The 15,443-nt window shown below is 37.6% G+C and overlaps 2 protein-coding genes across 3 annotated transcripts in view; one reads left to right on the top strand and one right to left on the bottom strand.

Annotated features, from left to right (window-relative positions):
• The window catches only part of LAMB1 (laminin subunit beta 1), a 91,434-nt gene extending 79,302 nt beyond the window's left edge, over nucleotides 1-12,132 (top strand). For both annotated transcript variants that reach the window (XM_072653047.1, XM_072653046.1), the window contains exons 27-34: nucleotides 344-585; nucleotides 4,931-5,134; nucleotides 5,454-5,598; nucleotides 7,384-7,591; nucleotides 7,796-7,937; nucleotides 9,949-10,125; nucleotides 11,474-11,633; nucleotides 11,812-12,132. In XM_072653047.1, the coding sequence (XP_072509148.1) occupies nucleotides 344-585; nucleotides 4,931-5,134; nucleotides 5,454-5,598; nucleotides 7,384-7,591; nucleotides 7,796-7,937; nucleotides 9,949-10,125; nucleotides 11,474-11,633; nucleotides 11,812-11,948 (1,415 nt within the window). In that variant the 3' untranslated portion in view covers nucleotides 11,949-12,132. The remainder of the gene's footprint in view (nucleotides 1-343; nucleotides 586-4,930; nucleotides 5,135-5,453; nucleotides 5,599-7,383; nucleotides 7,592-7,795; nucleotides 7,938-9,948; nucleotides 10,126-11,473; nucleotides 11,634-11,811) is intronic.
• A 525-nt stretch (nucleotides 12,133-12,657) lies between these two features.
• The window catches only part of DLD (dihydrolipoamide dehydrogenase), a 29,355-nt gene continuing 26,569 nt past the window's right edge, over nucleotides 12,658-15,443 (bottom strand). Inside the window, exons 13-14 of the mRNA XM_072653048.1 lie at nucleotides 14,610-14,699; nucleotides 12,658-14,524 (exon numbers count right to left, since the gene is read on the bottom strand). Of these exons, the coding sequence (XP_072509149.1) occupies nucleotides 14,459-14,524; nucleotides 14,610-14,699 (156 nt within the window). The 3' untranslated portion in view covers nucleotides 12,658-14,458. The remainder of the gene's footprint in view (nucleotides 14,525-14,609; nucleotides 14,700-15,443) is intronic.

Consider the following 15,443-nt stretch of genomic DNA (forward strand, 5'->3'; position numbering starts at 1 on the left):
CTCTCCAGATGTTTGCAAATATTCAGTGTCTGGCATCATATAATAAAACTATTCCAGATAACTGACTTAATTTTTCACTTTTCATTCAGATGTGTATCATCATGTGAACCCAGCTTGAGCGTTTTGGGGGAGCAGGGATAGAATAGGATGAAAGATTAAATTAGATTTGGGAAAGGGAAATTACATGGTCCTGTTTGTGCCTTGGGATTTTTTTCTTTTTTTCAAACAGAATTTCATTTTTTATAAGAAGCATAAGGCAGGATAGTACAAAAATTATCCATTTGTTAGTAGAAGGCAGGTGGAAATCAGCATTAACTTTGAGTATTTTCATCTAATCTTGTAGGAGCCTTGGACAGTATTACCAAATACTTTCAGATGTCTCTGAAGGCAGAGGAAAGAGTGAATGCCTCCACCACAGATCCCAATAGTACTGTAGAACAATCAGCCCTCACTCGAGGCAAAGTTGAAGACTTAATGATGGAAAGGGAGGCCCAGTTCAAGGAAAAACAGGAGGAACAGTCCCGCCTTCTAGATGAGCTTGCAGGCAAATTGCAGAGTTTGGATCTTTCTGCTGTAGCTGAACAGGTAAGCTTTGGTGGTTTGGATTTTGTGGCTGTGATGCTTAAGAGGAGAAATACATATCAGGTCCACAGACGCCTCCATTGTGCCAATGCACTAGGTACTGGAGACAAGAAGATACAAAAATCTGTATTCAATATGGCACCTTTCGTGGATGAATTGCAGAGGCCTTGAATAAATTAGGTCCGTAATCATTATAGCAACCACTGGATGAAATAGAATAAAATCCCCTTTTGCACCTCCCCCCCACTCCACCACACGGGGTGCTTAAGTGCCTTGTCCAGGGTCCCCATGTCCATAACAAAGGCAGACAAAGGAACCAGGATTCTTACTTTCTAGCCTCCTTTTTCTTCTAAACTAACCCAAATCACCTTCATGCTTCTTTGGGGCATAATCCACATTCCCTTGTTCCTACTGACTGATGTTGGACTTTGGATTTAGATTAGATCCATTTTATTCATGAGCTTTTCCCAAAGATACTGTTCACTGAACAGTACAAGCCATCCAAAGGGAGGAAGTTTTATCATTTCCAAAGATGGTTCCTAAGAGAATTATAAAGCAATCTTTCTCCCCCGGTAAGTTATTAACACATTCTTTTCAAGCAATAATCTTACCTGGGTGACCATCTCATTTTAAATCCAAGAACAAAACTGGAAAACTAGGACATTCTCAGAACCTAAAAAATATGTGCTTGAGTGCAGCTGAGGAATCAGACTCTTAAAAATTGGGCAGCAGGTCTAAGAGCTCATACTAACCTTACTTCACTATAATAGCACAAGGCACTAGAAGGGAAATGGGGCCAAGTAAAAAAATAATAACTTGCCTAGGGATAGACATATAAGTACATATGAGATAGAAGATGAAATCCTCAAAAGATACATCCCTTTATTAAGTGCCTGTTTTGTGACAGGTGAGATAAAGATAAAAATGAAACAAGCAGTTATACATTGTTGAAAGAAGCAAACATTCACATATAGGTATATAAAAAAAAATTATCAAATTTTGATGAGGAAGACATTAGCATCTGGGGAGTCAGAGGTGGCCTCCTGTGGAAGGTGGTGTTGGAGCCAAGTTCTGAAGGAAGCTGGGGATTTTAAGAGATGGAGGTGAGGAAGGAATTCATGTGAGAAACAGCAAAAATGTCTGTTAGGCTAAATCATGGAATATATAAAGGAAGGTGATACACGATCAGCCTGGAAAGGTCAGCTGGACGCAGATAGATTGTAAAGACTTATAGGCCAAGTAGAGGAGTTCATACTGGATCCTAGAGGTAATTAATAGGGAACCATTAGTATCTGTTGATCAGGGGGACGACATGATCAGACCTATGCTTTAGGAAGATTACTTTGGTAGCTGGGAGGAGGAGGAATGGGAGAAGGGAGAGACCAGTTAGAGGGCTATTGCAGTAATCCAGACAAAAAGTGATGAGAGCTTCAACTACAGTAATTTGTTAAGAATACAGAGAACAGGACTGGTGTGAAAGATATGAAACAGAATTGACAAGATCTGGCAAGTAATTGGATATATGCAGTCAAGGGTAACTGGTATGGTGGATTGACTGCTAGATTTGGAGTCAAGAAGACTTGGGTTCGAAGTTTGCTTCTCAGCAAAATGGGGTTGGACTGGCTGACCTCCGAGAGCCTTTCCAGCTCTAGCCCTATGATTCTATGAGGTTCCTACTGGCTTTTAATCTATGATTTTGTGATCCCGAAGAGAGCAAACCATCATGGGTGATTCCTACACTGAGAACATGGATGACTAAAACAATGATAATGCCCCTGACAGAGATAGAGAAGTTAATATGAAGGATGAGTTGGGAGGAAAGGTAATGAGTTCTTTCGGGTATGTTGGGGTGTGGGACATCTAGTATGTGCACAGCACTGTGCTGGGCACTGAGGATGCAAAGATGAAACGAAAGCACTCATTCTTATTTTTTTCCCCAAGCTGTCCCCAAGCTTTACAGACATTAGTGCAACATCCAAGTAAAATAGACATCCTTGCTTCATAGACAGCAAAACTTAGGACCCTTCCCTCCCCAAAAAAAAACTTAGACTCGGAGTATTTCTCTGAAATTTGCTGAACCCAACAGACTGGCTAAGTTGTTCTTCTATTGTAATTGAGTATCAGCTCCATCTCCAGCATTTTTGTTGACATTTCAGTATTTGCTCCCTACTTCACTAGGACAGAGACTGGAGCTGTAACTTCACCTCTACGGGAAATTCCCAGGTGGAAACCCTTTCTATCAACATAGATCCTTACCTTCTTTGCAACAAGGAGCCTTAGAGAGGAATACAGATGAAATGTGCTTGCGCTCATAGTCAGCCCGTGTCAGAGGCAAAGTCTTTTTGACTTTGCTGTGGGTTCTCTACTGACTGTACCATATTACATTAAAAATAAAAACAACATTCTGCTGACTACAGTGAGGAAAGACTACAAAACCATTGGGGAATTTTTATTTTGACATAGGGTCGCTGGCTTCAGACATTTCCTGTAGCCTTTCCAATCTAGGAAGTGGCAATGGAAACACCAGTGAGTGTTATCTCTTCTTTAAAACTCCTCTTATGGAGTGTGACATTCCCCACTTAGAAATCTGGATTCCTAGGGCCTCTCTCCTGGAACTCGGGACTATATGTTCCTCTTGGTCTTCCAGGTACACCCTGTCCTTTATCTCTGCATATATTTAGCTAGAATGGAGCTGTTCTGTTATTTTTTTCCCCTTACCCTTGTCTCACAGGGTCTTTTGAAACAAAACAGACCTTCTGGGTGAGCTCTTCAGCTGTCAGGCTGTTTTCCAATAAAGTATCCCTGGTGCCTCTTTGCTCCTCCTGAATAAAGCTAATATCTTGTGTAGTATCCAGGATTGTACTACTCAAGCACTTCATGTGAAATAAACCAAAAGCACTTTAATGCCACTGGTTTGACTTGAATGCAAGAAATGAAATGTACTTAGCAATTTCTCAAATTTAAATGATTGGAATGAAGAAAGAGTAGCTCAAAGGAGAAAGAAGAGTTCCGCAAAAAAAAAAAAAAAACTTGGAGAGAAATTGAATCTTCTTTTACCTGTTTTCTCTCATCTTCTTTTCAATGTTTCCCATCTGTCATCACTTTCTCTTTTCCTACTTCTTATCCCCTCTACTCCCAATCCCTAAAAGAATGAGCCTGTATTATCTTTCAGAATCACACTTATATTAATAAAGTGGCTTAAGAAAGGCGATAGCACTAGGATGGTTCTTTCTTAATCCATTCATTCCAGGGCACCCTTATCATTGCCAAATAGCGATGGCAGTCAATGTGAGTCTCATGTTCACCGCCCTTGATGGTGGCTGATACAGACTGAAGTGAGGGGTGCGGTTAGGAATGAAAGCAGCCCTTTGAAAATAACATATTTGACTACATGTTGCAATGGAAAGAGAATTGTCACTATTTCTGCACAATGGGCAATTTGTCTCAGTCTTAGTTTTGTCATCTACACAATAAGAGGGTTGGACTAGATGACATCTCTGTTCTCTCCCAGCTCTGAATCTATGACTAGATTACCTATGGGTCATGGCTAATATTTGCCACAACCTCCCCGACCCCACCGTGCCCACACACATACACACACCCTGGAATGACTTTTTCTACCTAATCACGTCCTACCCAGGGTCAGAGAAAATCTCACTCCTGTGAAACCTCCTCCAAACTACAACAGCCTGAGTCAGGGGTGTTTTGTGAAGTCTGAATTCAGTCAAAGGGTCACACTTGAGGACATAGAGGGCTACATGTGTCCTCGAGGCCACAGGTTCCCCACCCTGAAGTGTTCTCTCATTTCTCCAATCTTCATTGCATTTAAAAGTGTGTAGCAAACAATGGTAGTCTATTCATGACTGGTTGACTGATTTACAAGGGCTGTTCACTTAGCCATCATAGCAGGGACCCCTATAGATCATTATAGATCCGAGGTAAACCCTTGTTTAGGTTCCAAAGTAATTTCTTTACCTCCTTTCTCAGATTTTCCTGACAGTACTTTGACTTTCTCACATCAACAGTATTTTTGTATTCCCAAGTGGAAGACATCTAGTCACTGAATTTGTTTTGGGTGGTAGAAGATGGAATATGAATTGGTAACAGGGCTAGAATGTGGGCCACAGGAATTTCATCATCCTTCACTGATGAATTTTAGGTTTACTTCTAGAATTTTTGAATATATCCTTTCCTTCTCCATCCTGTTAACTGTGGGTTGTTTTTTTTTTCTGTACACTTCCTGCACATTGGTAATAGTGTGTTCTGAGAGAGCCACCCACGATCTGCACAGCTGCTCAGTAGCAGAATCACAATCTGAAGCATTCTATCTAACGTTGACTTGTTGCAGACTTGTGGAACTCCTCCAGGGGCCTCCTGTGCTGAGACATCATGTGGGGGGCCAAACTGCAGGACGGATGATGGAGAAAAGAAGTGCGGTGGTCCTGGTTGTGATGGCTTGGTCACAGTGGCACATAATGCCTGGCAGAAAGCCATGGACTTCGACAGAGATGTGCTCAGTGCCCTGGCTGAGGTGGAACAACTCTCCAAGACGGTAATTTAGCATGAGCAGCTTCTTGCGTTTGTTATTAGATGGAAGTAAGGGAGAAATACTGTCTAAATAACTGAAAAAAACAGGCTTTGAAGAGGGGTATAAAGTAGCTCTCTGTTCATACAAAAAATCCTTTAGTCAAGGAATATGTTTCAAATGGCCTGAGATTTGAGATGCAGATATTGTAAGCATTATGTTTTGGCCTTAGTTTCCAAACCCCACTGCAAATCACAAGGAGCAGTAGTTTCAGAAAATATTTGTTGATTGACTAAATCAAAGGAACAGTGGAGTCAATGTTTAAAATTTTATGTACTATATTTAGGTCTCTGAAGCTAAACTGAGGGCGGATGAAGCAAAACAAAGTGCCCAAGCAGTTCTGTTGAAAACTAATGCCACCAAAGAAAAAGTGGACAAGAGCAATGAGGACCTGAGGAATCTGATCAAGCAAATTCGAAACTTTCTGACTCGTAAGAAAAATGTTTTATTATTCCCTTGTTCCAGTTTTGATGTTGCATAGGAAATGAACAAGCTAATCCTAAAATGATAAATCAAAGAAATAGGGCCTCATGATTGAGATGTAAGACCTCCATTTCAGATGTCTGATGAGATTTTCTAGAGAATAATTTTTCCCTTTTCTCTAAACTGTTGTGATAAGCTTCAGAAAGTTATTTAGCAATGATATACAGATGTGAGGTCTCATAATGTTAGGGAACCAACCTCTCAAGAGCCATGTGACTACAAGTCTTGCCTCACACTGGCTACATAAGTTACTTATTAGCTAGGGCACTGAGGCACTAAGTCTCCACAAATAGCAGAAATGGTGGCATAGGGAGTTTCCTATACCAGCGAGATACAGTCTAGGCCATATACACAGATGTACAAATGCAAACTTACTAATTGAGATAGTAAGCAAACTTTCATTTCTGAAACATGCCTTTGTATATCATCCTAGAAAAGGAAAATGTGTACTAGATAAAAAACTATAAGTCAAAAAAAGGTCCTGTAGAACTCTTTTAGAACTCTTCTCCTGCTTTTTACTCTGTCACAGTCATTACAGCCTATCTGACAGAAAAGAGGTTGATATGTAAAAATAGCCCCAGGAGAGTGCTCTGAGTACACTGCTTTTGTCCTAAGGGAAACCTCAGGATATAGCGGGAGGGGCAATGGAGTCACAGGGACACAGGCACAGGTTTGAATCCAGCTGTTACTTGCTGCTTTCTCTGGATCCTCAGTTTCCTCCTCTAGGGTCTTTCCTAGCTCCAGATTCTCTCATTTTCCCTTCCCCTTACCCTGAGAATAAATGCCTTTAGATTTTATCTTTTATGTCACAATATTCATTTCCTAAGAATTTTAAGGCCAGATGGCATTTCTAGAGGTTGGATCACTCTTGGCAACTGATTTAATCCAAAAGCACTTAACTTATACAGTACTATGTGCAGTACCATGTACTGTGGCAGTATTGAAGAAACAAAAAAAAAACTGAAAAAATTCTAGCCTTCAAGGAGGTTATATCTTATTGACTTTCTTAGTATTTCTCAGGTTCTCCTCATTTCTTGCTAATTATTCAGGGTCCATTTTCTTAGATTTTTTTCTTAAATTAGAACTAGAATCAGAACCTGAGACTCTTTTAGCTCCCAGGTTCATGTTCTGCCCTTGGTCTTCAGGGCCTCTACTATCTGGTCTCATCCTGGTTTTCCATTATCTTTCAGGGTGAGGAGGAGAGGGATAGAGACAGTGAGAGACACACTTTAGGGGTGACAGTTCCCCCAGACAACTCTTTGAAGAATACTTGCTTATCAACATTGGTACAGAGAGTTCAGTGAAATCAGGTTTGGGGGTATCTATAAAATGTTCACTCCAATTCTAATGCTGCATCTACTATATAGTAAAACTGAACAAAAAGGCTCATAGATTTCAAGATGGAAGGGCACTTCAGTTTTAGTACTATCCCATTACTTTAAAGATGAGAAAATTGAGGCCCAAAGCAATAAGGAGACTGGGCAGTATGAAGCAGGACTCAAAGCTTGATTTCAAGGCCAGTACTCTTATTCGCTATCCCACCTCATTGTCTTCTTGTAAGGCAGGAGTTCTTAACCATCAGTTCTTAACCATAACTCTTAGATTCCTAAGAGTTTCATGGTTAGACTTCATGAACTTGGATGGAAAAAAATTATAATCATTTTCACAAGGTCATATCACCAAAAAAAAAAAAAAAAAAAGAGGGTTAACCATCCTGTCTTTCCTTTTCACAGAGGACAGTGCTGATCTGGATAGTATTGAGGCTGTTGCTAATGAAGTACTGAAAATGGAGATGCCAAGCACTCCACAGCAATTGCAGAACCTAACAGAAGATATTCGGGAACGAGTAGAAAGCCTTTCTCAAGTGGAAGTTATTCTACAGCAAAGTGCTGGTGACATTGCCAGAGCAGAGATGCTCTTAGATGAAGCTAAGAGAGCCAGGTAACTAGGGCTATTATAGCATCTAGTGGGGGGGTCAGTTTGAATCTGTGGTATGAGTACCATAGTGTAGCAATTTGTCTATAACTAATAGCATTTCTGGATCTTCCCTCCCCCACAAATGTATTTTCAGACTGTTGTTGAATACTTTTCATTTGTCCTGAGAAGAAATACATATAAAGATCTGATATATTAACTTTGTTTCAGCAAAAGTGCAACAGATGTTAAAGTCACCGCAGACATGGTAAAGGAAGCCCTGGAAGAAGCTGAAAAGGCTCAGATTGCAGCAGAAAAGGCCATTAAGCAAGCAGATGAAGACATCCAAGGAACTCAAAACCTACTGACTTCAGTAAGGGAATATGATTGTCGAGGGAGACGAGAATGCATTCATCCCACGAAGCATGAGTTTTTGGATAGTGGGCATGGAGTTCCGGGTCATTTTTTTAATGCCTACCAAAACAGAAATATACCATTTAACTTAGAGGTTAATCTGTGCCAATAGGTGAAGAAAAAAGCACTGTTAATTTGACAGGTCTTTGGTGACACTGGCATTGCTCTTTTCAAAAGAAACGAGGGCAGAGAATGTTTAGATTGGCCCAGCCTCTTTGCTCTCAGGAAAATTTTTTTGAGAATCAGGAGTAGGAAATACTATGTATGTACATGTATGCAATGGCAGTGATAGGCCAAGGCATTGAAAGTGTAACCCACGGGTTTTAAAGTCCTAAATCTTAAGGGAAGAATAGTAGAGGCCAAAACATCTCTCCACCAGTTTCCTAGCTCCCATACTTGGTGGACAAAATGTAAGGTGCTTCAACAGACAAGGAAATAGCATCTGTCCCACTCATAAAACAGAAAATAAATGGATATTTCTTTAGCTGAGCATAACTTTTTAAAATTAAAAATATACTTTGATAAATATGGTAGTAGGTATTAAAATTCCTTAGGGAGGCAGTTTTCACACAAGCTTTGCCTTTCAATTTTACAAAGTACATTCCAGAAATGATGAATACCAGCATGAATCCACTTAATTGGGCTGTTATATTATGAAGCAGTTCTTCCCCTCCAAGAAGGCATTTCTTAAAAGTATGAATTGCCTCAGAAACCAACACCTAGAGGCTCAGAGGCTCTGTCACCTATGGAGGATGAGTCTCCTCACAGTCTCACTAATTGAGAACCTAGCCAGCCCTAGGGTCATTTCCATGATGCATTAAGCTATGTACAGGGACCAGAGTGGAGGACATGGAAACTGTCTGTCCCTCCATGTCCCCAAGTGTTCACCTTCAAATCAACCAAGGGTTCACAGGCTACAAGGCACAGAGACTTATCCCATGATTTAGCAATCTTAAGAATCTACATCCTAACTACCAATTCTGCCCTCAGTGGAAATGAATAGTTCTCATTATCAGCTATACTGTATTCTTCACATTTGTTTCTGTCACTAGTAAGTCATTACTTGTTTTGGTCAGAGCAGGGCAATTAAAATGTTTAGAAAAGGAAACTCAGTCTTGTTAGTTGAATCAGATGTAATACATTCTGCTTAGAAATGAACGGAATCTTCAGTTTTTCAGTTTGTTGGGAGGAAGGAATCACACACATATACATTTGTTTTATATATACAGAATGTTGTTATTGAAAGAGAACATGCTATGCATGTGTGTGTACTATTCAGTTTGTAAAATTAAATATGTTAGCAGTAACTTCAGCCAGACTACTTTAAGTTTTTCTATCATATCCATACTTGGTGAAATATTTAAGAATTTAGTTCATAGTGGGAAAGTACTTACTATCTTTAGTTTTAATAGGAGTAGCCATCTCAAAGATAACCCCTCCTGCTCCCACTAAAATGAATAATGCAACAGACTTGATCATTTAAATAATAAGACAAAGTTTACATGTATTTTTTTTTACTGCCATACAACTATATGCAGGCTAAGGAATATTTCATTTATAATTTCAGACTAAACCATCAGAAGTTACAAATAAATAAAGAATTCCTTTAAAGATAAGGCACATTGAAAGCTTTTTTAAATATGGAATTTAGTTTTAGTGGGTAACCTTTACCCAAAAGATGCTAATATCTGAAATCTACAAAATGGATTATTAGTGGCATTGACACTTAAGAATTGGATTAACTCAGAAACCATTTGGTCTACTTCATTTTGCAGATAAGAAACCTAAATTGTTAAGAAATTAAATGACTTGCCCAAGGTCACAGTGTTAACATGGGGCAGAGCCTGGGATATAAACCTAGATTCCAAATTTTGTGTGTTGAGCTTAAAAATTATGTAAGAGATTGTGTTTAGACTCCCCATCACTTATGTCAATGAATGATGAATATGACTATTATATTTTGTTATTAGATTGAGTCTGAAACTGCAGCATCTGAGGAAACCTTATACAATGCTTCTCAGCGTATAAGTGAGCTTGAAAAGAATGTGGAAGAACTTAAGAGGAAGGCTGCCCAGAACACTGAGGAGGCAGACTATATTGGGAAAGTAGTGAATACCATAAAACAAAGTGCAGATGATGTTAAGAAGGTAAGTGAAGTTTTCCAGCTTTGGTGACAAGGGAGTAGCCATCTCCTAGCAAGCCCTAATAAACAGAATCTAAAAGTCTGTCACCCAAGGCTACTTAACTTAATCCCTTTCCTTTTTGCAAGAACTAACATGATCAATGAATGTAAAAATAGAAAACAGAACCTGCCTTACTTTTATATTCAGCAAAAATGAATAACTTTTTTCTAATATTTGAGGACATGGTTATCACCAATAAAGAGGAAAATTAGGTAATTACAAGAATCATAAAGTACAATGTCATGCTGAAAAACAATTATCTTTCCTCGTTGCTTTGTTTTTTGCTAAGTGTTTTTTTTAATGGAAAAAATTATTAGTGATCTTCTCCATTGTACACAGTTTCCTGCCAGGTGTTGGTATGTTAAATATCTCTTAACAGTCTGCTCAGAGACAGTATTTACATAAGATGGTGAAGAACAAAGCCCCTTAAAATTATATTTCTCAAATGAGAAATTTGTAATTCAGGCCTTCCCATTGATGCATGTCCTGATCTTATCTGTGCCATTCTACAAGTTTAGCTTTAATGTGATGTTTGAATTAAAGAATCACAAAATGCAATTTGAGAAGCACCCACTGGTAATGAATAAAGGCTGGCTGTATAAATATATTACACACACATACATAAATAAAGCCCCAAACAACCTTTATCTAAGCTTGAGTGCTCCCTGGTTTCAAGGTAACTGAAATTCAGAGATTAAATAACTTATTTAATGTCTAAATCTAGCTAAGTCCAAAAATGGATGGCTTCTAATGTTAGCTCTGACCCCCAAATTCTCTAGTTAAAATCATATGAAATTATAATATAGAAAGTAGAACCAAATCCAAACATCTTTGGTTTATAATACAGGACCTGGCCCTAACTTACTTTTACAGCTGATAAAACCAAGGCCAGAGAAGATGAGTCACAAGAGACCATGAAGCCAGTTTTTCTGACTTCCAGTCCAATTCAATTTCTAGTCTACCAAACTGACTAAATTTGTATAATTACAAGAAATTCTAAATTATCACTTCATTGTTCATTGAACATTAATAATGTTCATTTCACAGCACAGCATCACACAGCATTTACATACATTATGCCATTTGATTCATTAACACTGGGATGGCCAGCCAACTATCCTAATAGCCATTTTATAGATGAGGAAATAAAGAGTGTCGAATCTCAGTTCTACCCTGATTCTTCCTACCCAGATGAAATGTTTTCACTGAAAGTTGAATCCCCTTCTCTGCTCCTTACCTTATCTGATGCTTGTGTTTGTTGTATGACTTTACAACTAACCCTACCATCTTGTGTCTAAACTTGGTACTGCAGGTCCTCGACAGTGAACTTAGTGGAAAGTATAAAAGAGTGGAAAACCTAATTGCCAAGAAAACTGAAGAGTCAGCTGATGCCAGAAAGAAAGCAGAAATACTACAAAATGAAGCTAAAATGCTGCTTGCCCAAGCAAACAGTAAGCTCCAACTGCTGAAGGGTAAGTCTTATTTCTATAAAAACAGCTATTTGGGACTATGGGAAAGATAATTATTTTTCCCTTCTGCTCAAAACAATTTTAATAGATAAGACAAAAGAGTATTTTTAAATACTCCATTTAAATACAAAATACTGTATTAAATTCAACATTCAGGGAAAATTTGTTTTCATGTCTACAGATCTGGAGCAGAAATATGAAGATAATCAAAAGTATCTAGAAGATAAAGCTCAAGAACTGGTGAGACTAGAAGAAGAAGTCCGTTCACTTCTGCAGGATATAAGCCAAAAAGTTGCTGTTTATAGCACCTGTTTGTAACAAAGCCAGAAGGGACAGAAATGGCTGAGACCAAAGTATTGAATCAACTGTATTTTTTAAAATGTAGTTAACACATTGATGTTACAATGAAACCATGTCCACCTTTGCTTATTTAAGTTTTTTTAAATTACCAAATGTTTTTTTAATGAAGTTACAAATAAAGTACAAATGCACTTTTTATATAGAGGTGCATCTAGTTAGACTTGTTATTTTTACCAACATGGAGTTTCATTTAGTTTATTTTATATAAAACTTACTATAACTATGAAATCTTCAATGATGGGGCCTGTGGTTCCTTTTTGTTTTTTTTATTTTGTTACCTCCAGTTTCAAAGGAAAATAGCACTACGCTACAAAAAGCAAAGTCACACTGTTCTTGCTTTCTACTTTGCTAAAGGGCACAAAGTGAAAAGCAGACTAAAAAGTACTTTAAAAAACCTCAAACTAGTGACTAACGCCTGGGCTACATCAATGGATCTCCAGGATCAAAACTACCTCCTCATACCAGAGACACCTCAAGTAAGGCACTGGCATTGAGATAGGAGGGGCCTGTCAGAAAAGGGAAGTCTTCCTATCCATTGCAACTGAATAGAACCACTAAGACAAGAAAAATGTGCTGGATGTGGAGTCAGAGAACCTAGGTTCGAATCCAGACTTCAGTTTCTATATGAATGACCTTGGCCTCTATAATTGACATAGAAAACCACAAGTTCACATTATCTAGGTTGTATTTTTATTTATTTTGTTAAACATTTCCCAATATCATTTTAATCCAGTTTGGGCCCCAAGTTGGACACCTGATTTCCTTTTTACTAATCACGCCAACTCTCTTCCAAGTAACTAACTCCTTTTTTCCCTCATGGGTTCAGATATGATTTGGTGAAGTTAGTCATAGACAATAATCTGGGCTAAAAGTTGAGTTACCTTGGTACATCTCTAAAGAAGTAAATCTTAATAATTACAACATCTTACCTTTTTCTGTCACCAAAAAAAAAAAAATCAAGAACACCAGAATACCAACTCCAAACAACTAAACAAACTAAGCCACTGAAATTTAAGTTAGACCCACCCTGAGTACTTATGTTTGAGTGATAGCATATGCTAATCTTAACTTTCTTATATTTCTTTAAAAAATATGTATGTATATCCATTCTGACTGCATTTAGGAAGAATTTCTGAACCACTACAAATTTTTCCCTTTAGAAATTACTAGATTTCTTGACTGAATATACCCCAAAGTTAATAAATGTCTTCTGAACCATCCTATAGTACTTTATATTGTTACACAGGTACAGACCTATTTTTCCTTTAGTGCTCAATATATAAAAGAGTAACCATTACAAGAGGAAAATGGTCATTCTGTTTTCATTAACAAATATAATTTTATAGCATTTTTAGAAACAATAATTCACACAGTATTAGAAAAAACACTTTACCTATTTCCTGCATACACTGGAGAATGAAATAACTAAATAAAAAAAGAGAATAGGCAAGTTCAGAGTTTTGCTAATGTCGTGGCTTTCTCTGATGCATTATCTACTTCCAGATCTGTTCACAGAACATATATCCATGTATCTAAAATGGCCATTTGAATGGTTGCCATTTTCCCAAAATACAGAAAAAACGGAAAGATACGACCCTTAGCATTAAACATTTTGATGTGAAAATTGTTCTTTTTTCAAGACTGAACTGGAAAGTCTTAGACCTTATAAAAATTACACTCCAGAGATAGTTATAACCCATTTTAGTGAATACTAAATGAATGCTTAAAACTCATTTGTGTCTTCAATTAGTTAACTACTCCTAAGTCCCAAAAGCATGAGAATTAGATTGTAGCAATGTCACCTGAATGTACTTAATACTTCTCATTTACAATGATGTGGCCTCGGAAATTCCATTTTTCCCCCCAAACATGTCTATCTCTGGACTGTAAAAATTCAATGGTTAAATAAAAATTAAATGATTAACATTTATTTCCTATATTCACACTATTCTATTATACATATATGAACTTTTTATTCATTTAAAATTACTTGTTTCCAATATGAAAACCAAGTATAAACCACTAGATCAACCTATCTTTAAATGTACCTCACTTCACATGCTGTAGTCCAGCTACACCAAGGCAGGTATATTCAATGTGACTGAACCACTGGGAAGAAAGAAGTGTTTCTTTCTAGCAAACTAGCGAAGCGTAACAATTAAGCAGTTCTTGTAGTATTACAGAAAGCTCATGTATTCTTACCAAATTCGTAGTTACCAGCTATTTTTCAAGTTTTACTTCTGCAGTACTCAATGCACAGAAAATGAATAGTTATTAAATTTATTTAATATATAGCTGCTGGGTCATTCGACTTCATCCAAACCTGTTTATTAAATACTTGCTGTCTGAACAAAAACATTACTTCAGTCTTAGAGTCTCAGAGCTGTGAGCCTTCCACATTAGAAGCCCTCCACAAAAATCTCTGATATTTCAGAAGAAAAGTGTATTTCATTTCATTTCATTTCATTTTAAAAGTTGATTGCTCTGCCAAAAGATGCAGCTAGGTTTGCTTCCCTAAAGGCTTCTGAGACAGTCTGTAAGGGAAAGAAAATATCAAAGTAAGACAACTTGGAGGCGGAAAAGAATTCTAGACATAAATCCAGCATTGGAAATAGTTACCGGATGGGCGTGACAAACTCTTGCAACATCTTCACAGGATGCTCCGTACTCCAGAGCAAGGGCAGCCTCATTTATCATTTCTCCAGCGCCCTTTAAAATAATAAGTCATGCTGTAATTCTATATGTCTATGTACATATTTTATTTATGTACACATTTTGTACATATGTTTATGAACATATTTTACTTTTTTTGTTTCCTATTAAATCTACTAGTAACTTCTTTTCTTTGATCATTTTTACCAATACCCTCTGCTCACAGAGAATTACGAGTTTCAGAGCCCTGGTACCCATCCATCCTCTAGCTGGAAGAGATGATATTTTAAACAAGTCTACTATCACCGCACACAGTAGGTGCTTAATATGTTCACAGAATCATAGAGCTGGAAGTTCATTAAGTCCAACCCCCCTTTTATAGATGAGGAAACTGAAGCACAGAGCAGCTGACTTGCCTAAGGTCATACAGGAATGAGGTAGCAGAAGTGGAATTCAGACCCAGATCCTTTGATTTCAAACATTCTGTTAAATGAATGAATCCTGTTACAAATAAAATAACATCCTATAATCAGTGTTTGTATAGAGTTTGAAAAAACAAAATTTATACCTGAGGGGGATTACATAAGAATGCAAACTCTTCCCAATTATGGTAAGCTGTTTATTTACCAACTTTATGCATACGATAACAACTATTACCTGCTAAAACTTGAAGAAAAAGTTCAAAGCCAATTTTGTTTTCTTAAACCAAACAAAATTTTGAATTACATTATTTAAACTGATTTATCTTTCTTAAAACTGATTCCCTTTGAATTACAGAATTTGAGAGGTAGAGGGAACCTG

Source organism: Notamacropus eugenii, chromosome 3 (assembly GCF_028372415.1).
Source record: "Notamacropus eugenii isolate mMacEug1 chromosome 3, mMacEug1.pri_v2, whole genome shotgun sequence".
Taxonomy (NCBI): domain Eukaryota; kingdom Metazoa; phylum Chordata; class Mammalia; order Diprotodontia; family Macropodidae; genus Notamacropus; species Notamacropus eugenii.